Source organism: Pelobates fuscus, chromosome 4 (assembly GCF_036172605.1).
Source record: "Pelobates fuscus isolate aPelFus1 chromosome 4, aPelFus1.pri, whole genome shotgun sequence".
Classification (NCBI taxonomy): Eukaryota; Metazoa; Chordata; class Amphibia; order Anura; family Pelobatidae; genus Pelobates; species Pelobates fuscus.
This window is the reverse complement of record NC_086320.1, coordinates 213,258,408-213,284,012: the sequence shown is the minus strand read 5'-3', so window position 1 is coordinate 213,284,012 and position 25,605 is coordinate 213,258,408. Positions and strand designations below refer to the sequence as shown.

At 37.4% G+C, this 25,605-nt stretch overlaps 1 protein-coding gene across 1 annotated transcript in view; it reads right to left on the bottom strand.

The window, feature by feature from the left end:
- GALNT1 (polypeptide N-acetylgalactosaminyltransferase 1) overlaps window positions 1-25,605 on the bottom strand; it is a 249,115-nt gene that overhangs the window by 37,703 nt on the left and 185,807 nt on the right. The window contains exons 6-10 of the mRNA XM_063451885.1: window positions 21,618-21,788; window positions 21,321-21,438; window positions 19,556-19,736; window positions 5,686-5,825; window positions 464-562 (exon numbers count right to left, since the gene is read on the bottom strand). Of these exons, the coding sequence (XP_063307955.1) occupies window positions 464-562; window positions 5,686-5,825; window positions 19,556-19,736; window positions 21,321-21,438; window positions 21,618-21,788 (709 nt within the window). The remainder of the gene's footprint in view (window positions 1-463; window positions 563-5,685; window positions 5,826-19,555; window positions 19,737-21,320; window positions 21,439-21,617; window positions 21,789-25,605) is intronic.

Genomic DNA, 25,605 nt, shown 5'->3' with positions numbered 1-25,605 from the left:
TAAGTCACATACAATTTCTCGGAACAGCCGCATGGTTGACCCCCCATTTGAAATGTTGAGAGGCATGGATACTGTAAGGTGCAACTTAAGTCGTCTGATTTTTCAGCACATATTCTCTATAAGACCAATAAAATCAAATATAATACAGTAATGAACAGTAAGCATATAACATGACATACAAAGAAAAATCTATTTAATAAGTTCTATATGTTGTTAGAATAACAAACAAAATGAATCAGGCATTACCATGATTGACACCACAGGCATGGTCTGAAACGAATAAAAAATATGAGCTGTATGATAACAAGAAAGTCTCCTTAATAAATTTGAGAAGGATTTATGCAGTCATTACACACTAAGGCTGTATATATAAAAAACAAAACAAAAAAAACAACGCCAGATCTTTACAATTTATAGCACTACAGCCACAAGCACATTAACAAAGTACAGAAAGCAATTTTACCTGGTTTCCTCCCATTCCATGGCAGTTGAAAATTCCAACTTTTTCATTTTCTTTCCTGGCCATGTTGTCCAAACATTGATTGGTCTCGACATTTCTAATCTGTAATAGAAGAGATTGGAGCAACTAAAGTTTAATAAATAGGAAGACCAGTATACATGATCACCTTTATATCTTGCTTTCTCACTCTCTGTGTGTACACGTACACACACACGTGTGTGTGTGTATATATATATATATATATATATATATATATATATATATATATATATATATATATATGTGTGTGTGTGTATATATATAATAAATATATAATATCAAAATGCATGTACAATAGTATTGATTAAATATATATAATTTTCATGATATATATATATATATATATATATATATATATATAATATAAAATATATATATTTTTTATAATATAAAATAAATATGTAAATACGTTAAAAACTAAAATAAAAAAAATACATATATTTGTAAATTCGTTCTAACTGTATTTTAAAATGAATATATATTGATATTAAAATACATGTAGAATGAAATAATATATATCTATATACACATGTATATACGTATATATCACTATATATATATACCTATATATAAATAAAAATTAAAAAAATTATATATATATATATATATATATATATATATATATATATATATATATATATATATATATATATATATATAAAACAATGGAAAATCCTTGCACACAGGCTGTAAATTTAATGGTTACTTGCCGGGTGCTCACCCTGGGACTTTCAATATCCGACAAGAAATAGTAATGGTAGCACTCACGGTCTTCAGTTTAAAATATCTTCCTTATTTTGCAAGAATTAAAACATAGGTTCCAGGATCAACGTTTCAGTCCTCTCTCAGGACTTTCATCAGGATCAATGTGTTACATAAAAAACTGCCACAATATATAGGCTATACAATTAACAGATAAATAGTGATTAAGGAAATAAACATCACTAAAATTAAGAAAATAGACTCACCCCAGGTGACTTGTATGACTGGCGGCGTCTAGCCGACCTCAGAGCGCATGTGTAATGTGTAACTGGCTCCAGCCGTGTATAACAAAAACCACCGGGGAGACCGACCGTGTCAGCTATAGATGGACTGCTAGAACCAATAGCCAAATGGCTTGATTTTCTATTCCAAGCACCAATTGCAGAACTCGAGACATGCATTAAGGATACTCAATCACTTTTAGCTAAAATGGCATTATTGGATATCCAAAACAACAAACCTATACTTATCACAATGGATGTACGCAGTTTGTACACTGTGATCCCCCACGTAGATGGAGTAAACGTGATGCGACAAGTGTTGACACAATCTACCTCATACACAGGCCCACCAATTTAATTTGTGTTGGAATTGTTAATGTTTACATTACAAAATAATTATTTTCGTTTTGAACATTCATGGTATCTACAAATAGCAGGCACTTCAATGGGGGCGGCCATGGCTCCGATGTATGCTAATGCATACATGTATGTGTACGAAAAAGAACAAATCTTGACCAAGTACAAGCAATACATTCAAGGATACTACAGTTTCATTGATGATATTCTGATTATATGGAACGGTACCATGGGAATGGCACATCAAATGGTGAACCAATTATCTTCACCCATTAGGATGACAGCTAATATAGATGCAACGCAAGTACAATTTTTGGATCTCTCTATCTCCATAGGTGATGATAAACTGGAATACAGAGTGCGCATCCATTGGCACTCAAAAACTCCCTACCCAAGGCGCAGTACATGCGGGTTATCAGGAATAATTCAAATTCAGAAGTAATGGAACAACAAATACAGGCGATGACTACTAAATTTATGGAAAGAGGCTACCCACAAACAGTCTTACTAAAAGCGCTTCAAGAGGCAAGATATGCACGCGCAAACGAGAAGGCAAGCAGCCCTACGAGATTAGTCTTTCCTATACAGTTTCATCAGTCTGCCACATACATCACTTCTGCAATCAAGAAAAACTGGAAGATGTTATCAAGTGACGACACTCTCCCCAAAGTTTTTAAGGAACCTCCCTTAATAAGCTACAAAAGAAACAGGAATTTAAAGGACCTGTTAGTACACACTGACCCTATTAAAAGCTACACAACAACAACAACGACAACCCAGAACCGAGGATCAGTCCGTTGCTTGGGGTGTGTGACATGCGGCCATATGATGCCAGCCCGATCATTTAATCATCCCCATACCAACAAGAAATACCACATTAAGTGTACAATCACATGTAAAACTACCTTTGTAGTGTATAAAGTATCATGCCCATGTGGTTTAGCATCAAAGGACACCGGTCCAGTATTAGATCAGCATATAGAGACTTGACATCGGATAAGCCCATAGCAAAACACTTTTTGGAATACCAGCACCCATTGATGGCTTTGAAGTTTGTAGGGATTGACCATGTCCCAGTACCTAGGAGAGGTGGTGACCGTGGCAAATTATTGCTACAAAGAGAAGCCTTTTGGATGCATGAATTGGAGACAGTATCCCCTAAAGGCCTCAACGAGACATTACCTTTACATGCTTTCCTATAACCTTGAAATTCTATAATCTTGCTATTATTTTTAAATACTTGTTCATTCCGTAATTTTTAAGTTAGAGTGTAGTATAATGGTAACACTAATCTGGAGTTTAATGTCATATAATAGTAACCATTATTTTTATTATCGTAGCTACATTAAGGAACTATATGGCTATTCATATATATGTATGTACATTTATACACAAGTGAATAGCAACTAATATTAGCTCGTATAGTTCATAGGATGCCTTAGATTATCGAGATATTTTTTGTGACAATTTTTTCTGCTATATTTGTCTCATGAGGCATCTTTATTTAGTAAGCTATGAGTTTGTATTTATAGTCCAGTTTCATTGTAGAGTATACATTTTGTGTACATCTAGTTATGGGCGTATAGAATATATTTTGATGTTGGCACTTTATCTTTACAGGCACTTTAATAAGCACCATTAGCACTTTGTCACTAGCACTTTTCAATCTTTTTTTGACTTTAGTAAGCACACATCACTGCATTAGACAATATGCAATATCCTGAATTTATTATCTATCTCTCGCTGATATTTTATTATATTGGCAGTATATTCACCAATCAACTATGCTGCACTATTACTTAAATATTGCTTTTAATTCATCCATCTCCATCACCCCTTTTTCTTTTTATATATATAAAATTTAATCTGTATAACTGTCTTTATAATAACGCATAACTTCAAGCACTTTACATTTTCACAGGCACGGCACTTTTTTCAAAGGCATTGGTTGCCATGGCGAGGTCGCCATTACAACAATCACTGTGAGTAAACACTCCCCGTCACGTAATATTATGCGTCTGCCGGCTGTTGATGTAGAGACGGGTTTTCACATGCGCATATCGCGCCCGGGCGGTTTCTATGCCTAATAGTTTTTGGACAGTCACAGCTTCAGTCTTATACACGGCTGGAGACAGTTACACATTACACATGCGCACTGAGGTCGGCTAGACGCCGCCAGTCATAGAAGTCACCTGGGTGAGTCTATTTTCTTAATTTTAGTGATGTTTACTTCCTTAATCACTATTTATCTGTTAATTGTATAGCCTATATATTGTGGCAGTTTTTTTATGTAACACATTGATCCTGATGAAAGTCCTGAGAGAGGACTGAAACGTTGATCCTGGAACCTATGTTTTAATTCTTGCAAAATAAAGAAGATATTTTAAACTGAAGACCGTGAGTGCTACCGTTACTATTTCTTGTTATATATATATATAGTTATGTAATAATTTAACATAATTAGGTCATTTTATTAATTACAATTAGTGGGACCTGCCTGACAACCCAGGCAAAAAGTCCAGGGAATTTAATTTGCTAGCTCAATATTTAACCCTGTAACTTTCCAAGACACCATAAAACCTGTACATGGGGGGTACTGTGTTACTCGGAAGACTTTGCTGAACACAAATATTAGTGTTTCAAAATAGTAAAATGTATTACAACGACTATATTTTCAGTGAAAGCAAAATTTTTGCAATTTTCACACACAAATGGCACTTAATCACCCCCTGCTTCCATATCTTTTGGTTGCAGGGAGATGACTACCTGGGGCTGCCTGTAGTGCTCTCCCTCCGTGTCCTGCAGCGAGTGTGGTCTGTAAGCTGGGAGGAAGTGACATATAGTCACTTCTTTCCAGCATTCTCTACAAACATGAAAAGGGCCAGGTAATGATGGCAAAGGGCTGCAGCACCCAACCAGGCTTCTGATGAGACCTGCCTGGATTCCTCCTGGCATTGTGCACACTGCAGGAGCCAAGGCTCTTAAAAAAAGCGCGTTGCCTGACCGGGTGCCGGTTTAGCAATACTAAACCTGATGGGCCACCCAAGGCAAGCGGGCATCGGTGCAACCACACCAGCTGCACCAACGGTAGTTCCGACACTGGCCCCTTCCTCTGGTCTCACCTGGCAGACTGTCTCCCCATGACCTCACATTATCTGTATAATAAAACTACAGAGGCTGCCCTAAGAGTCAATGTAAGGCACTAAAACTTTAAGTGATATGAGTCCAAATTATCCACCATGCATGGTTAATATTGCAAGTGGGCAAGAAGATTTTAGGATATAATAGGAAAGTTCACATCCTACCAACAAAGTTTAAATGAGACGGTTCGTCCTGGATATGTTAATATTTCACTGGTCAAACAATACCCATCCAGGAGCTGGCTGCTTGTATGCTTTTGTCGCAATGTAAGGGCTCATCTCACCTGGAGTCAGAAAACATAGTTTCTCTACAGTAAAATGTGTGGAACCCGATGGTGTACAGTCAACACAGTTAGGCCTTAGGGGCCATGTCTATTTTCACATTAATTCTGCTCAAGTTGCACTGAGAGAAATAAATGACTTTGTTAATAATAATTTGATTCTGGTCAAGATGAAATCACCTTTTCCTCATTCTGAAGTTGATAAAATCAGTGAAATATATTTTACCTATGAAAGTCCTTGGCTTAGGACTGAATGTATTCTGTAATGGTTGAGGGACAAAACTGGACATCCATGCTTTTTTCAATGTGTGCCACATACAGCAAACTGCAGTTTAAGTGCATATAACAGAGGACAATACTATTGCACCTTCCAAACTAAGTGAATGCAATATTTTACAAGAGACTTTAAATTGAGACAGTATTACCTCTCCCAGTGAGAAATAGTGACGAGGTATCTGAGAATCGGGATATACATTTTCCAAGTACCATGAAAAAGGTTTACACTGCAGTTTATGCCTCAGACCTGTTCGAGTGGATATGTCTCCATAGTCTACTTTAGTTACCCCTGTAAAAAACACAAAAAGAAAAAGATTTACAGTTGTGCCACTGTCACAATTACACCTTTTTATAGTAAATTTTTTGAAACTGTTGTTAGATTTAATCTATTATTACAGTAATGTTAATGAGAGACTGAATACATGATGACAACTGCAGTCCAGGAAAGTGATTCCTATCAATCTTAAGCAGGCTGAGGCATGAATACTTGATACTTGATTTTTATATTCATGATGTAGTTCTTGTTTTGGGCCTCCTGTCCTACTATTGTACTGTATTGTAAAAAAATGTGATTGGGAAAACCAAAACAAAACTAATTGGGCCATTGCCATTAACCCCTTAACCCTTTAAGACCGGAGGGCGTACTATTACGCCCTATTTTAAACGGCTCTAAACGCCGCCGGGCGTAATAGTACGCCCTCCGTTTTTTTCTTACTTACCCGGTCACCGGTGATCCCACGCCGGCGATCGCGGTTGGGGGGACTCCCAGGGAGCCCGCCGCGGCAGAGCCTCACTCCTGGGGGCCCCCGCGGCCATGTGAGAGTGAGGTTCTTGCGAGGACCTCACAATCACATGGCCGGGTTAGCTGGCTCAGGCATTGCCAGCAGGGGGACTAACTGTAATGACAGTTAGTCCCCCTGCTGGCTGGAAATAAAATTAAATAAGTGTAAAAAAAAAAAAAATATATACTTCGATCATATGAATGGGTTAAGGACTGAGCCAAATGTACACGTTGTGAACAGAACAAAACGTAAACAAAACCTGGCATTTGCGCTATATGTCTGTCCAACCGTAATTCACCTCTTTCATATTAAATGCACCCCCCCTTATTATATATCATTTTATTCAGGGGAAACAGGGCTTTCATTTAATATCAAATATTTAGCTATGAAACATAATTTAATATGAAAAAAATGGGAGAAAATAATACATTTTTTTATTTATTTTTTTAGAGGTATCACTAGGCTGTAATGTAAACACTGCATTTTCTCTGAAAAGACAGTGCTTACAGCAAAAAGCCTGAAGGTAATTATTCTACACACCAGAACAAATACAATAAACTGTAGTTGTTCTGGTGACTATTGTGTCCCTATAAGCAAACCAAGTTATGTTTGTGTCAATGCAGAATGTCTATTACATATTCCAAAATCTAATTGTAATTACGATATTCATTTTCTTTCCTTTATGTGCCAAGGGTGGTGCTTAAATCTTGTACACGGCTCCTGTAATCTAAAATGTTGTCAAATAGTGGTGACGGTCGCCACTTTATTCACATCTGGCTTAATAAAGCACTTACTTACGAAAAGCTCAGTCTTCTCGTAAGGTTCATATAATATGCTGGAACAGATTCAGATAATTCCTGAGATTTATTGCAATCCAAGCTGTTGCTAAACTAAAACATTCCCACAGTTAATCTGTCAGTAGGTACAGCTTTCATGTTTGCCAGCATGCATACATTAGGGGGCTAGATAACTTCACTAGTTCTCAGAAACTATTTCTTTAAGACAATTTAAAGAATTTTAAAAAAGTGCAACACTTTTATATCAAGAATTCACTATACTTGCCAAACTGCTAACTGCAAATATAATTTTGACAGTTTTTTTTATGGTAATTGAAAGTGGCTAACACAGATAAAACATTATGGAAATCCGACAATTCGGTCTCTTCCTCAGTCAGTTTCTATTAGCTTATCAAGGATTTAAAACGTATCAAGGATTGAATAGTCAGCTTCTATTAAATTATCAAGAATGTTATAGCAAGGACACATGGGAAAATGTTTTGCTTATACTCAATATAATTGTGTAACTATTTTCACTACTGCACATTTTCAATATACCTTTAAATACACACTGAAGGTATGCAGAGCTCTCCCATCTCAATGAAATGGTCTGATGCAGTGCCCCTGTCTGGACAAGCCTGGCTGCAGTGTAAAACATTGCTGTTCTTTCGGAACAGCAATGTTCGCAATGCAGGTTTAACAAAACTCTAATGACTATCTTCCTGAACCATTAGACATGATTCCTCTGCTATAACCAAGTCTGAGTAATAGAGCAGCATTTGATTGGCTTGATATTTTTCCCAAGGATAAACACTAGCCTTCCAATGCTTCCCTATTTCCCAACATTGATGGTCAATGAGAGGCAAGCAGCACAGCATGGGCAGAAAGGGAAGTAATACTAAATTTTCAAACATAGATTCAAAGACATCTAATTGTTTATTGCTCCTGTTGCAGAACCAAAGTCAAGTAGCAGAGATCTCTTTCAGTGTCTACACCAATTAGCATTTTGGTCTATGGGGCATGAACCTGTCACCTAAAATCTGGTCTAGAATGTTTTCTTACACATCATTCATCCCCACATCCAGCAGCAGTTCCATGTATTAGATCTGACAAGCAAAACTGCTGAATGACCAAACAGCACCAATACTTCATTGGCTGCACTGTTTACCCATTTGTGAGTTACCGGTAAGCAGTTCACATTTGACAATGCATGTCCATAGCCATGTCTCAGACTCTTTCAGAGATCCAGGCCTGGAGAAAAAAGGACTATGTACTTTGACAGAAATGGTAAAGATTTTGTAATCTCTGCAGGGGGACAGACACAGGGGACCTACTTGTACAATAACACATACAATGAGGATAGATTTTTATGCTGCTTGGAAAGTCCCTTTAAATGCATGACTTGACTAATAACTTTCTAATTCAAATCTAAAACAAACATTTTTATTCTAATAAGACCTTATTTACCTGGGAGAATAAAAAATAAAACTGTCTGTGTTCAGATGATAGTTTAAATTACTTCACAGGGGCAACGAGAGTCAGTACATCAGACAGAGGCAGAGCGAGAGGCTAGATTTCCATAGCAACCTGAGCCTTCCAGCTATCTCATTCTTCATACCCAAGTACAATTTCCATGCTCCAGGAGCCAAAGTGAATGTGATTGCTTATGGCAACCTTAGCCACTTACACGTCTACGTAATTTCACTTATTTTTAGTGATGCTATTTATGTCAACAAATAATGAATGCTTTCTTGGGCATAAGCCAGCTGAACGCTAGCCTCTGGGTGTTAGAATTCAAGATTAATAATAATAAAAAAAGCAACAACAAGAAAAGGAAACATGGGGAAAAGGGCTAAAACAAAAAACATATTAATGAAAACAAAATAGAATGCTACAACACCAAGTTCCAATTCAAATAAACAAAATTACGGATCATGTAATAGTCTAAACAATTAATCCCATGACATCCGGCCAGACAGAAATAGTAAATTATACATACAACTATGTAGCTTATGTGGTCAGGAACACAAACATTGTGTTAAACCCGCAATTTAGGTGGCTTACCCCATCAGTCCTCTTAAAAGGAATTAAAACTTACCTTATTTCCAGCGCCACTCGGGTCTATATCATATACAACCCTTGAAAAATCCATCAGTACAATGATGATACTATGAAAAAAGTATAACGTTTTCCACAGACTGGTTACTTCTTTGTAGGGTACTCACACACAGTTCAACACTGAAAATCCGGTTTATTGTCAAACTTTACAGACTTTCTGCTGTTTGCAATAAACAAATCAAACAAAAGCTATTGAAATCGCTCAACACAACAAATGCTTCAAGTGGTTTCCCCACATTCAATTGAAAATGCAACTAATAATGCGAAAATGCAACTTCTCTAGTCTCAAAATTATTCAATCTCCTAAATAGAATTCCTCACAACAGCACAAATATGCAAAACAGGTGTTCTCAGGCACACCTGATGCAACAAGTCAAGGTCTTAATGAGTTGCACCAGGTGTGCTTGAACGAGAATACGTGAAATACAAATAACTGGCTAGGAGTTTGTAGAGAGCCATGTTTGACTGCATGTTAGAAATATGGCTAAGTCAAAAGAATAGTCCACAAAGTTAAGAGATCATCGCCCTTCACAAACAAGGAACAGGATACAAAAATATAGGGAAGGCATTTAATGTTCTCAGAGACACCATCGGTAGCATAGTTTGCAAGTACAAAGTTGAAGGAACACTACATGTACAGATGCGCATACTAAACGCAAAAGGTTTCCACACCACAACTCCAAGACTAACACCACTACTGAATGAAAAGCACAAGAAAAGTCGACTCCAATATGCACAAAAATATTAGTTAGCCACAAAGGTTTGGGGATTCTGTTCTATGGAGCGATGAAACAAAACTGGAACTTTCCGGTCTAATAGATTAGTGCAGCGGTTCCCAAACTTTATAAGTTCAAGGCATCCTTAATATTTTAATACTTTTCTAAGGCACCCAAGTAAAAAAAAAATATATATATCTAGGTTGTATATATGTACAGCACTGCGGCATATACTGGGCCCGTGTTCGGTACTGGTAGATTATTTAAATAAACATTCCAGACACATTAACCACTACTGCACTTTGTAGTGGTTATGATGCCAGTAGTGGCCCCCACCCTCCCCCCAGGGCAAGTAGTCAAACTCTTTAGAAACCGTTTGACAAGTTACCTGGGATCTGCCGGTATAGGCACTGTAGTAGGGCATAGAGGCAGCAGTGTGCATGTGACGGGTGCAGAGTGTGTGTTTGTGAAAGGGTTGCAATGTGTGCATGTGAGGGATGCAGTGTGTAAAGGTTGTAGTGTGTATATGTGGGGCAGTTTGTGCATGAGGAGTACAGTGTGTGTGTATGGGGGGGGAGTTATTGTGGGTCTGTGGGGATAGATGGGCAAATTCATAAATATATATATATAATTTTTTATTAAAAAGCAATTATTTTCATGTCCCCCCTCCCTGCTTATCTTTGCCTGGGATGAGGGACAGTAGTAATCCCTGGTGGTCCAGTGGAAAAGCCCTGGTAGTCCCAGTGGTGAGAGTGAACTCTAGCCTGCAGCTCCTGAGGCAAGAGTTCACCCTCGCAAGATTCGGAGCGTTGCCACGGTAACCATAGCAATGCTCCGAGCTCACGAGAGGATAACCCGACTGAGATGCAGCTCTCTCCCTCCCCTGCCGGCTGCCAGCATTACACTGCAAGCAGGCCGGAGAGGGAGATCGTTGATCTCCCCTCTGGTTATGCTGAGCCGGCAGGGAATAGGAAGGCACAGTTCTCGGTGCTATAATCATAGCACAGGGAAAATATCCTGCGGCTCCCCTGTGTGCCCGTTGCGGCACCCTGGCACAGAGTTTCGGAACCGCTGGATTAGTGGTATGCCTGGAGGAAGAAGAATGAAGCATGCGCTAAAAACAACACTCTGCCTACAGTTAAGCATGGTGGTGGCTCGGTGATGCTCTTGGGCCGCTTTGTATCCTCTGGCACTGGAAATCTGCAGTGTGTAGAAGGGCAGATGGATTAACTTAAGTATCAGGAAATCCTAGGAGAAAATGTCATGTCACCTGAGGAAGCTGAAGCTTGGGCTTCTTTGGACCGTCCAACCAAGCATACTTCAAATTCCACAAAGGTTTGGTTGCAGAAGTAGTCCTGGAAAATTCTACAGTGGCCAGGACACTCACCTGACTTGAACTCCATTAAAAAAATATCTGGTGGAATTTGAAGAAAGCGGTTGCAGCATGCAAATCCAAGAATATTACTGAACTAGAGTGCATTGCATATGCTGAATTGGCGAAGATTTCTCAGGAATGCTGTTAGAAGCTGGTGTCTGGCTATGTTTATCAGTTGCAGCAGGTCCTAACAGCAAAATGGTGCTCTAAGTATTAAAGATGCCATGAAGGGGGCTAAATCATTTTTAGACTGGAGAAGTCATTATAAGTTCAATTTTCAGTTGAATTTGGAGAAACTACTTGAAGCATTCATGGTTTTGAGCTATTTCAATTGCTTTTGTTCATTGCATATAGCTGGGATTTTGTAACTTTTGACAAACCTGATTTTCAATGGGGGTTGAATAATTTCGATTACAACTATATATCTCACCCTTCGGTCAGTCCCTACACTGGCTTCCTATAAAATATAGAGCTCAATTTAAAATTCTGGTTCTTGCTTTCAAATCGCTACATAATGCTGCTCCCACCTATCTATCCTCCCTTATACACAAGTACCGTATATACTCGAGTATAAGTCGAGTTTTTCGGCACATTTGTTGTGCTGAAAAACCCCAACTCAACTTCTACTCGAGTCAATGTCTGTATTATGGCAACTTACATTGCTATAATACAGACAAGAGGCTGTTGGGAGCTGGCAGAGAGCGTTTACTTACCTTTCCTGCAGCTCCTGTCAGCTCCCTTCTCCTCCGCGCCGGTCCAGTCAGCTCCCCTGTCAGCTCCCAGTGTAAGTCTCGCGAGAGCCGCGGGGTCAGAGCGTTGCCACAGTTTACCGTGGCAACGCTCCACGCGGCCGCGAGAATTACACTGGGACTTGACAGGGGAGCTGACCGGACCGGCGTGGAGGAGAAGGGAGATGACAGGAGAGGTAAGTAAACGCTTCCTGTCAGCCCCCCTCCTACACAACCCATCCACTGGACCATCAGGGAGTGAGAGCCCCCCTCCCTGCCATGTATCAAGCAGGGAGGGGCGACGAAAAAAAATATAAATACTAATAAAATAAAATATTTAAAAAAAATATTAAAATAAAAAATAATATAACAAAAACAATTATTAAAATAATAATAATAAAAAATAATAAAAATGGCCACCCCCCACCAAGGCTCTGCAACACATACACAAACACACACTGCATCACACTCACTCACACTTTATTCATACACACACTGCACTCATATACACACACACTGTAAATAAATATTCAATTAATATTTTTTTTAGGATTTAATTTTATTAGAAATTTACCAGCTGCATTTCCCACCCTAGTCTTATACTCGAGTCAATAAGTTTTCCCAGTTTTTTGGGGTAAAATTAGGGGCCTCGGCTTATATTCGGATCGGCTTATACTAGAGTATGTATGTCCGTATGTATGTCCCGTCTAGGCCCTTACGATCTGCTGAAGACTTGCGTCTATCTTCTGTCCGTACTCCCACCTCTGATGCTCGCCTTCAAGATTTCTCGAGGGCTGAACCGTTCCTGTGGAACTCACTTCCCTCCTCCGTTAGATGCTCACCCAGTCTCCACTCCTTAAAAAAAATCGTTAAAAACCCACTTCTTCATAAAAGCGTATCAATTAAACGGTTACTAGCTCCCAACTGATTCCTCTTCTGCAACTGTCACTAGTCTAATACTATCCTTACCTTTTGTGTCATTTTACCCCACTCCCTCTAGCATGTAGGCTAAGTGACCAGGGCCCTCAACCCCTCTGTTCCTGTGTGTCCAACTTGTCTGGTTACAACTACATGTCTGTTCATCCACCCATTGTAAAGCGCTACAGAATTTGATGGCGCTATATAAATATCATAATAATAATAATAATAATAAATTAATATATATATATATATATATATATATATATATATATATATATATATACAACCATAACTAAAACCACTTTTAGCTTGACTTGTTTCTAAAGGATGTAATACCACTGAATAAATATTTGCAGACACAATTTAACTAAAGAAGAGGTATGCGTTTATAAGTATTACAGGTGAATTTATGAAATCGCTGACATCATTTAGTTTGTTTTTACCGTCTATTAGGTTTTAGAAATATTTTTTTAAGAGAACAGGTGCATTTCAAAAGTGTAAAAATAAAAGTTTTTTGCGTGACTCTGCAAATACACCATATTTCTACTTTCTCACTGATCCTAGTGGCAAGTGTTTGCACTTACCCATTCTACTTAAAATAACATCCCCAAAATAGAATAGAAAATAAAATTTCTTTAAAGTATGGTTTGAAAAAGGTCACACAATTTCACGTAATCAGTGATGCAAACCACTTCACATAAGGAGTGCTGACATTCTATTTTTATGTTTTGGTACCTGGCAGAGATTTCCTATTATCCTTGAAAAGGTGTTGGAAGGTCTATCTTTATGAGCTGCTCCCCTATAAGGTACACAGTGATTTAGAGAAAATTGACATCTTACTTTACGATAATTAGTTTAAATGTATTTAAAACCTATTGTGTTTGCTTGTATATAACCTTATATATCCTTATATTCTCACTTTCACCCTTAAGGAAATCCATGATGATCAGTTCAGAGCAACATGCCTGCACTTCAACCTAGAACCTTGAGCTATGATGGGTATTGGAGTCTTTACTTTAAGAAGTGATATTTTCTTTAAAGGGACATGGCCACATATTTTTCATAAAGAAATTCCAATGCAAACAAAAATATACCATAAGACAAATTAGGGACTATTTTTATGTCAAGCTGAATTTTTCAAAATGTGGTAAAACGTGGATCATCATCCTACTGCCACATCTTGCAATTTACCAGCAGTTGTCAAATTATCTTGTGTAATGTGCAAAAGATGTCTATGACATGGCATTGTACATGTGCACAAAGAACAATAAAGGAGCACACTATGTCTTTGAAAGTATTTGGACCATGTACTTTCGCATATGAGAGAGTACACAAGTGATGCAGCTCATTGTACTTTCATCTGCCAGGAAACTATAATGGAGCTGAACCACAAGATGTAAGTGCCCTGAAGGGATACCTTCCGATCCGTTATCCTCTTCTCCACCATGCAAGGAAACATGCAAAGTGTTGATTTAATGTTATTATAGTTCTTAAAAAAAAAAAACATAAGTAAACATTACATTTAGTATTGCCCCAAATTATGATTCTATGAATAATAGTGGTGAACACTGGATGCAGCATCCACATTACTTTTGGGTTGTGCAGATGGGCTAATCTATGCAATGAGTGGATGTCCACCCACTGTTCAAGTGCAGGTCATTTTTAATATCACCGGGGTATTTATTGGTGATGATAATCAATTAAATATGGAATTACCAGATTGAGTATGTATTATTTATGTAAATGACCAGTATCTAGAGGCAATATGTATTATTATTACTATTAGATGAGAAGAATAGGAGAAAGGAACAATATGATGCCAAGAGCCTTAAAGGAAATGGATAGTCCTGTCCTAATTTTCCCTTTTATGACTTAGAACAAAATCATGGCCTAGTAATTATCCTTTTTGCACAATATACAAGACAATCACATGCTAACATTTTATACCAAATGAGCCTTAAACAGGTCAAATGCATGAGTTAACAACAGTGTCAGTGGGTGTGTGCATCCAGGAGAGCTCATGTCCCCCTCCATAGCTCTCGTATGTGTTTTGCTCACACAGTTTACCATGTGTTCCAAATGATCAAATACACCTGTATTTTACTGATAGCTGACCAGTGGAGTTCTTCCATGCTCCTCATATGCTGTGCCCTGTTTACACATTGTTCCACTGTCAGAACCTGAGATTGCTTCCAATAGACTGGGATTAGGGCATTGGCCTCTCCCAGGAGGAACCATAATAGTTTTTGTTGGTTTTGGTCAGAAAAGGAGTTTGGCTACACTAGAGGCACCTGTGATAGGGTAAGCGGATGGAAAAGGAAGATCAATGTTACTTTTGAAATGACCCATTTCATAAATGTTGCATACCCCTGCAATACACCAGATATGCTCCATGGAGCCTTCCTCCTTATTACATCTCCAGTACGCACTACTTACCATCTGGAAGAATGCACAAAACTGAACAGGTGTACTATACCATCTATTTGCCCTTCTGTAATAAGCCTCTCGGCATCAGCATTATCCTAAAATGTGGGACCAGGCCTTAACAGTATGGTGCAAAGCTTTTTGACCATTTACCCTGTAAAAAAAAAGGCAGTTTCCCCTCTTGATGCACTCAACCTTATCATACCAAAAATTGTGGAAAGTTGTTGTTTGATAACTCCAGAGGATTGGCTGAAAAGTTTAAATGAGGTTAGGTTCTCGGCTCCCATCGGGGACCTACTGATTTCTTAAAGAAATGAGAAGGTTGGGAGAAGTTCAGCATATTCAATAAGGTGACATTTCTATTGTCTGCATTGACAGTTTAGTTTATCTTTTCTTTGTGTTTCCATTTTTAAGTGGTTAAGGAGAGAAGAGCAATGTTTTTTCTACAGTCATGATTTTAGTTGGCTTCTAGGAGGAATGTTAGTGCAAACAAGTCCTTAAACCAAAACATCATGATGCACATAGGACATGTTTAAAATGCAAGTGACCCAAGATAACATTTTTGAAGGTTATTGCCAGTGCACTAGGTTTTCAGGTTTTATTAGAGTAAAAAGAAAAGCAATTCAAATAATTTGTCAGGGTTTATATTACCAACTGGATTAAAAAAAAAAAGTTCAGCAAAAATGAGAAACAAAAAGAAACACATTTCTAGAAATAACAGTTAAACTGCACAGGTGTAGACAACTTTCACCATGTATATTAAATTAGAGAATGTCTAAGCACTGTGTGTACACACCTGCCAGATTTATTGGTGGGAGTCATGGTCACTTGCTACCATCATTAATTAAGATGCTGGGGAAAGAAACAGTGTATTCCTAGGGTTCATCACCAGAAAAAGCTTATGAATATAGCCACCAGTTTTTTCAAATTACTTTTTTTTGCCTTCTTACTGATTCAGTATATACCTTATCCATTTTTAAAATACTCTCCTGCATTTGATTTCCTTGTTATCATGATTGCTATTTTTTTGTTTTTTGTAAATGTACTTAATATATTTTGTTGAATTAATTTGATACTTTCCAATGGATTTGTTATTTGAAAATATTTTATTGATGGTTATTGTCACCTTGAATATTTAAACCTTTGCCTTTGTAATATACCCTGCTATTTCTTTATGCATGATTAATCCACTAATCTATGTTGAACATGCATTAGGGCATTTTTTAAATCGTTTTATATATGTATCTGGTTGAGTATTCCCAGTTGTCTGTAAGAAATTATTTTTTAATATATTTATATCATTTAGATACTTTTTTTGTGCACACTGAATAGATCGGTGGATTTTAAGTTATAAGGCATGTGGCCATAGACCGGCTTTTGGTATGTAAAAACTGTGTCCAGTCCGAAGTGCCAATACAAATAAAGTTTATTTGCGTTCCAGAGTGGAACGCACGTGGGCGGCGGACATTGATGCGATGACGTCACGCTGCCGCGCGTGCACACACACCAGTAAAGGATGCTACCCGGCATATTTAAATCGCCGGTCTTGGAAGAACAAACATGCTCCTGATGAAGTCTGTTTACTAAGACTATATGCGTTGAGCATCTATACACCCCAGGAAGGACTACAGCAGCGAGAGGCATAAGAACTATTCCATTTTATTGGCAGTCAGGGAAGAAATTCTGCTGAAGCCCTGAACTGTCCTCTGAAGACTGCTGTATGCAGGGTATCAGCCTATTTGAGGCAAACACGCTTTTGCACATATTGATTCAGTTCAATTGTGCCACGTTATTTGTGAGTGTTCCATTTTTAATTTGTTTTTATCTCGTTATTAAAGCGGTTTTGATTTTTCCTTTTTATTTTCATGTGAGTTCCACAAAATCATCATCCAGTTGGTAATTATATTCACCACTGTGTCTGTGAAAGTGGCGCCCTACACTGTATTTGCACTTTGTTGTTATACAGTTTTCTGTTGCACTTGTTTTTAAAGGGATATAGGGAGTGTGTCGCATTTGTAGTGGCTAGCCTGCATTCACTTCTCCTCCTGGTTTTCTCACTATTTCTGTTTTGTAAGAAACAGTGTATACCTCAACCAAACTCCCTATCCTTAACTAATGGCTAGAGTAATAGCAAGAGGGAAGCTCATCTAAAATAGCACCTGCTTTTCAGAAATGTGGTCCTCTCTATCATTTCTGGCACATCGATGAGGTGTCGCACTGTCCAGAATGGGATTTGAAAACATGATCTTAATTGAGCTTTAAATTGACAGCCAAACAAGCTATACTATTACTACGTGTGCACACATCAACTGTTTTTAAAAAGGTCAATCTATGAAGTGAAATATTAAAATGGATATCTCATAGTGACAGCCGCATTGATGGGTAAAGCAGCTATACACTTAGCTCATTTGATGAGAGCACTCCTAGTACCCTAACCACAACAGGAAGCTGTAGTAGTTATGGCGCTTTGAGTGTTTTTTTGCAGCAACCAGTACTGATCTCCCTATTGCTCCGAGAATTTTACCTCTCTAAAAGCTGAAAACAATTCCTGGTTAATAAAGGAAGGTAAACAATAAAAAAATTTTTTTTTTTTTAAATGTACACTGAACAAAATTATGAACGCAACACTTGTTTTTGCTGCTATGAGCGGAACTCAAAGATCTAAGACTTTTTCTATGTACACAAAAGCCTTATTTCTCTCAAATATTGTTCACAAATCTGTCTAAATCTGAGTTAGTGAGCACTTCTCCTTTGCCGATATAATCCATCCACCTCATAGGTGTGGTATATCAGGATGCTGATTAGACAGCATGATTATTGCACAATTGTGCCTTAGGCTGACCACAATAAAAGGCAACTCTAAAATGTGCAATTTTACTGTATTGAGGGGGTCCGAGACGATCTGGTGTAATCGGTTGTTGATTGTGGCCTGTGGAAGGTTTGTCCACTCCTCTTCAATGGCTGTGCGAAGTTGCTGGATATTGGCAGGACCTGGGACACGCTGTTGTACACACCGATCCAGAGAATCCCAAACATGCTCAATGGGTGACATGTCCGGCGAGTATGCTGACCATGCAAGAACTGGGATGTTTTCAGCTTCCAGGAATTGTGTATAGATCCTTGCAACATGGGGCCGTGCATTATCATGCTGCAACATGAGGTGATGGTCGTGGATGAATGGCACAACAATGGGCCTTAGGATCCCGTCATGTGATATCAGTGCATTCAAAATGCCATCAATAAAATACACCTGTGTTCTTTGTCCATAACATACGCCTTCCCATACCATAGCCCCACCGCCACCATGGGCCACTTGATCCACAATGTTGATATCAGCAAACCGCTCACCCACACAACGCCATACATGCTGCCTGCCATCTGCCCTGTACAGTGAAAACCAGGATTTATCCGTGAAGAGATTACCTCTACAAACTGCCAGGCGCCATTGAATGTGAGCACTTGCCCACTCAAGTCGGTTACGACGACGAACTGCAGTCAGGTCGAGACTCCGATGAGGACGACGAATATACAGATGAGCTTTCCTGAGACGGTTTCGAACAGTTTGTGCAGAAATTCTTTGCTTATGCAAACCGATTGTTGCAGCAGCTGTCCGGGTGGCTGGTCTCAGACAATCTTGAAGATGAAGGATGTGAAGGTCCTGGGCTGGTGTGGTTAGACATGGTCTGTGGTTGTGAAGCCGGTTGGATGTACTGCCAAATTCTCTGAAGCACCTTTGGAGACTGCTTATAGTAGAAAAATTAACATTCAATTCATGGGCAACAGCTCTGGTGGACACTCCTGCAGTCAAGCATGCCAATTGCACGCTCCTTCAAAACTAGCAACATCTGTGGCATTGTGCTGTGTGATAAAACTGCACATTTTAGAGTGGCCTTTTATTGTGGCCAGCCTAAAGCACACCTTTGCAATAATCGTGCTGGAGATTGTGCTCACTAACACAGATTTAGACAAATTTGTGAACAATATTTGAGAGAAATAGGCCTTTTGTATACATAGAAAAAGTTTTAGATCTTTGAGTTCAGCTCATGAAAAATGGGGGCAAAAACAAAAAAGTGTTGCGTTTATAATTTTGTTCAGTGTAAAAACAATGTAAATTCGGTTTTGGCAGTGAACAGGTTTAAACACTGCTACACACAAAGTGATTAAGGTAATATGTCTTACCTGGTGAAATGATATAAAAGAAGTTCTTAAATTCGTCCATCCACACTTCCGCAAGTCGTCTGTTATTCTTATTGATTATCTGCCCTGTACCACCAGGAAAAGTGTATGGTGTTGCCTTTCGAAATACATGCCCAACATGTGAACATGTCACTATTTCTAGTGTACCACCACACTGCCATATCTAAACAAAAACACAAACGGCAGTTTTAGCTTGTACATTATTATAATTGGCATTTATACAGTGCCAACTTAGTGATTTACAATTCTATTGGGGTAATTTAACAATAAATGAAAAATTATACAGTACAGTGTTACAGGAACAAGAGGAGGAGGGGTATACAAAATACAATAGGAATGGCAGAGTGAGGGGATAGCGACCAAAGAACAAGGTGGGAAAGTCACAGAACTTGAATGTGAGAGTAGCCCTTTAAGAGAGAGCAAGAGACAGGTTTGTGAAATAGAAGTTACTCTGGGAGGCCATAAGTTTTTTTGAAGAGATGGGTTTTGAGGGAAAATGATAGAAGACTAGGGAGAGTATGATGGGGTGGGCAAGCTGTTCCAAAGAAATAAAGCTGCCTTCGAGAACTTCTGCAAACGCGAGTTAGCAGTAAGGGTACGAGCAGAGGACAGGAGAAGGTCAGCTTAGAACTTCAGTCTTTGGTAAAATCATGAATTTTGCAATGGTTTTAGTTTACCAACTTTATTTTGTCACATCAGTGACTAAAGTAAATGACAAAAAATGAACATTTCATTGTGCATATATGCAATCTCTAGGATGGAGTTCCCTGTGAATACTTTTCTAGCAACCTATTTCATTAGCCCTACTTATACCTCTTGTGTCACTATACCCCACTCCCTCTAGCATGTAAGCTCATTGAGCAGGGCCCTCAACCCCTCTGTTCCATTTGTCTGGTTACAATTACATGTGTTTGTTAGTCCACCTATTGTACAGCGATAAGGAATTAATGTAAATAATAAAACAACATTAATAAGAATGAAAGGGACATTATTGTTTTTGATTATTATTCTTAAAAAAAATATACATACAAAATATACAACTTTACACAAAAGGATTATGTATACACTCAATTGTACAGATGTCTTAGATGTGTGTAATATAATTTTGCCTTCTCTTTATTGCTTGTTTAGCTGTGCTCAAGTTGAGTACATCTGGAAATGAAGGACTCTGTTGTTCGTATAGTATACATTTAATGCGGGCGGCATGGTCACCACCCCTTGCAAAATGAGTATTTCATAAAGAATAAAATCTTTATGAAAGTCTTATTGCCTGTTGGAATTTTATTGAAATTACAACCCTGTCAAAAGATATACTGAAACAAAGTAGGGACTGGGTGGAGCTACCGCTGTCAAGAAGTATCAATCCCCAGCCATCACCAGTAACGGCAGCAGGAGAATAAGTTCAATCTTTGGAGGATCCTCCATAGTCCCCAGATGTTGACTGTGTAGCTTTAAAGAGGAATCCATTTTTTTTTTTTTTTTAAATCCCACAAAGGATTAGCTCTGCCACAATATTCCATACATTATATTCCTAATCGTTATCATCATTAGGGTTGTTACTTCCAGATATCTATGTAGTGTGCACATAGTTATCTTGAGTTGCCATTTCAGAATTACTATATGGCTCCTACATATCTGCTCAGTAGTCAAAAATATGTAAATAGAGGCAGAAATGTAAGCGATTTTATCATAATAAGCAGCGTTTATGATACATCTCCCATAATCCCAAGAGTGTTGTTTTACTTACCCGGAAGGATATTTCTAAGTTTTCTCCTCCCCATATGTCCATCCCAGCATCATATGTGCCAATTTCTTGAAAATAATCCCTGTCTATTGAAAAGAGACCTCCTGCCATAGTAGGAGTCCTGTAAGAGTAAAGAACAGTTTAACATTTGATTGTTGAAATTCATTATAAATCATGTATCAAAGATCTTTTTTATAGTTCTCAGTTATTGTTATTTGTCCAGTGTATAGTCCCAAAGTGCCAACAGAATGACAGCACTGATGTTTAAGAACAAGTATAAAACACAATGCATATATTTACCTTACTGGAAGGGTTCTATCTCCTCTTCTTCGGTCCATTTCCCGTTGTGGGACAGGATACCATCGAAAGTTCAATTTCCAGTTGAACCCACCATAAGTCATATCAGAACCCGCCATATATTCAAAAGTATCGTCGCTAATAACATCGATGATTGGACACACCACTGTCCTCCTAATTGCACACAGTAATACAAGGAAAGGGATGTTACGAGAGACAGGCTGAAAATATCTACAGCAAAGAGCTTACAATGACTTAATGGATTTGAACAAATTTGTTTTACAATAGGTAAAAAAGCAAGTGCTTGTAATGGAGATAAGGATATTTGATAGCAGCGACAAAATAAATGTTACATTAATTTAAAATCTAGACACTAGTCTGTGTTGGATTTGCTTTCCAAATGATTTAATATTTTTGGATAAACTTATAAAATTATTTAATATTATGAAAACGATTTTAATTTTGTAATATACTGATATATTTTATATATGATTTTTTCATATTCTAATATCGTTAGTGAACAAAATATTTGTAAACGTTCATCTAAAAATTATTTGGAAATCTCGACCAATAATATTAAATTGAGGCCTAAATCTGATTTATTTTAAAACATGCAGCTCCTCTTAAAATTCAATGCACAGATTTCCTTTGTACACAATGATAGCCAATATAACTCATGTGTAATTCTTCTAGAGTGAACAACTTGCATGACATTGTAATATAAAATAATGTTAAACCACAACTAAGTTGAATTAGGGTTACTTTGGGAAGGTAAGTCACAAGACATGTTTCTTATTGCTTGACATTTAGCAAAAATGCATACTTAAATTTTAAGTAACATGCTATGGGTGTTACTATTATTACCTTTATTATTAAAATATGAATTGTAGTGAACTGGAAATGCAACTGGATAAAACTAGGACGCAGGAAACAATACAAGACTCATATTACATATCATAATAAGAGTTTCCAATGCACATTGTATACACACTATTTAGAAATGCCAGCAAGCAACAGTCACTGCTAGTGTATGGATGTTTATATAACAATACCTGCCAACCTTACAAATAGACAGAGGGGGACACTTTGATTTTAGAGAAACTTTTTTGACTTACTAATAGCGATTTATGGAACTAAAATTTTATTTAGAAAAAAAATGATCTTGTTTTTGCAGATTAATTTATAAATAAATTTATTGTAATTTAAAGACACAGTACTGTGGAGCTCTGCCATATACTCAGACACACAAACAATACGGAGACCCTAGAAAAGAGGGACATTACAATAGAAAAAGAGAAAAAGAGACAGATGGAATTGTCCCCAAAATAGGGATTCTCTTCCTAAATACTCTACTCTAATTTGGCCTTAAAGGTTTGTTGTATGCCTTATGCAGTTTGAATAAAAATGGAATTGATTATGTGCTCTAACTCTAGGCTTTTTTTGAATAAATGTGGCCTGCAGAACATCATCCAACATTTACAAGGCACAGTTATTTGCCAGTTTTTGCATGGCAGGAAGATTTTCTTTTTGTGTTAAGTTTTAAACTTTTTTGGATTGAATTGAATGTTGTAACATTCAAAAATTATCTAATAGGAACACTTGCAGAAATGGAAAAAATGATGTCCTTATTTTCGTTTGTAGAATATATTTGTATAAGTTTATAAATATGTGCCAGATGGGCCAGGAGAAAAAAAAGAGTAAGAATCAACACAATTAATTAAAAGCAAGTATGGGTACTAAATGTTAAAAGGGGCACACTAGCAGAATAACCAATTACAGCTCATGTATGTGCTTTTGAGGTGCTATGAGTCTACGGGGGCTGTCTCACAGTTTTGTGTAAAACAATTTGGGAACAGTTTGACAAACTTCATATTAACGTAAACGTGTATAAGGGTTTATTCATGAAGGACTTTCTTTCTAATTGAGAACTTTATTGTATGTATTCCTCCTTAAATGTAAATAAGCCCATGTCAATTGAGATTGACTTTTTTACACAAATTGTTTTGTAAATTAGCATTGGATGCATTGACTTCATAAAGAATACACTAACATAATCATATGCACTTTTTGAATCTCATCAGCTGCTTTTTTCAGCCAGGTAAAGAAAAGTACATTTGCTGATTTCATATTGTAACAGTTCATTATAGGTACATGTTGGGTGAATCAATTGCAACCACTTTGCATACTGCTACTCACACACAAAAATACTACTATGTGAAAATGAGTATCCAAAGAGGTTTTAAAACATTAATTCAATATGCTCTGAATTATGATGGATATTTGCACATTGGGATATGCATTATTTTTCCATTTTCAGGTGCTCTATAAAAACCCTACATATTTATATAGGATTAAATAATTTACATCAAAACAGGTAATTTGCATATCAGGATGATTAAAGTGTATGTGCTAAGATGCTGCTAATTGTTAAATGCCAACACAATATACATATGAAGATGTTCTGAAATTGGGAATGAAGATGTTCTACTAATGTGGTAACTTGCTGCAAATTCAATATTGTGACAGTTTCATAAATAAAAAAAAAGTTTTTGTATCCCACAGGCTGGCAAATTTGAAATCAGAAAATAAAGTGGATTCAATAAAAAAATAAGTGAAAAACAACCGAGTGACTGACTACCTCTGCAACCATTCAAGCAAGCTTTTCTGAAGACATGCAGCATATTTTAACTTAATATTAAAGGTCTGATTAAGGGCCTAATGCACTAGAGCTGAATGTTTTGATGGGTCTAATTACATCAGTATATTAAAAGAACACTCCAAGCACCATAATCCCTACAAATAACTATAGCTTTTATGGTGCCAGGAGTACATTTGCCTGTGTTCTATCAAAAGTCTCTACCCCGTGAAAATCCCCTACCCTTGTCCCTTCTGGTGAGGGGGAATCAGCTGGAGCCTGTGCTGCACATGGATAGCACTCCTGCTGGGTAGGGGAATCTGATAGGCTCTGAGCATGTCCTGGGAACTCAGGACATAGGACATTTAGGGTTAAGTGAGGGCTCAAATTAGGGTTAGGTAAGCTATTTTAACCTCTCTCACACTTTATTCTAACCCTTGGGGCAAGGGTTAAATTAAAGTGTGATATAAATCACAATTTAAAGATATTCGTAAATTTTTCTCTATTGATAAGAGGTCTAAAATAATATAAGTGCTGTCAAGTTTATTGGTTTTAAATTGTGTGGATTGTTTATGTTTATCAATGACACTGGAACATGCAGGCAGTCCAGACTGCCAAAGCACACGTCTTAACGATCATAGATTTAAGCACACTCTGGTACAGCAACATTACATCATTTAACAGACAGTTGCATTTTATTGTGGTTTAACTGCTCTGCAGTTTAATGCTTATTTGGTTTTATTTGGTATAAAACAAAATAACATAAGCACTAAAAGCTCACTGAAGTAGTTATGGTACAAAAGGATACCATCCCTCCAGGCTTTGGGTTGGACTTTTTTAATTTGTAACACATATATAATTGTATGCAGATGTTTGGGCTCCTTTGAACATTTGGTTTATTTTTTATTTTATTTTTACAAGTGAAAAGCAGTCAACACAACAGTACAATACATTTTAATGCTTAGTTTATTTTCTGAATTAAAATAAATTAATCAAACAGTAAATCTGACATATGCAAAAGTTTGGGCACACTTTTAGTTTAACCACTACTGAAATATCATTCATAAATGGAATGTAAGAGGAACTGTTGAATTCAATACAAGAACTGGAAGTCCAAGACAAAACAGCAATGCTTGCACTAACGACTAGTAAGTAACTGTTCTCATTACAATTTCATCTTTCAAGATAACAAAGCCACTTTAACACAAACAAATCCTAAAAATGTTACACAGTTAGTAAAGAAACTGAAATTGAAAGGGTTGGGTATCCCAAAAAGTATCTAAAATACACCTCAAAAACAACCATGAACTACTGGTAACTGTGTTTAATATCCAGAAATATGTATATTTATAAATA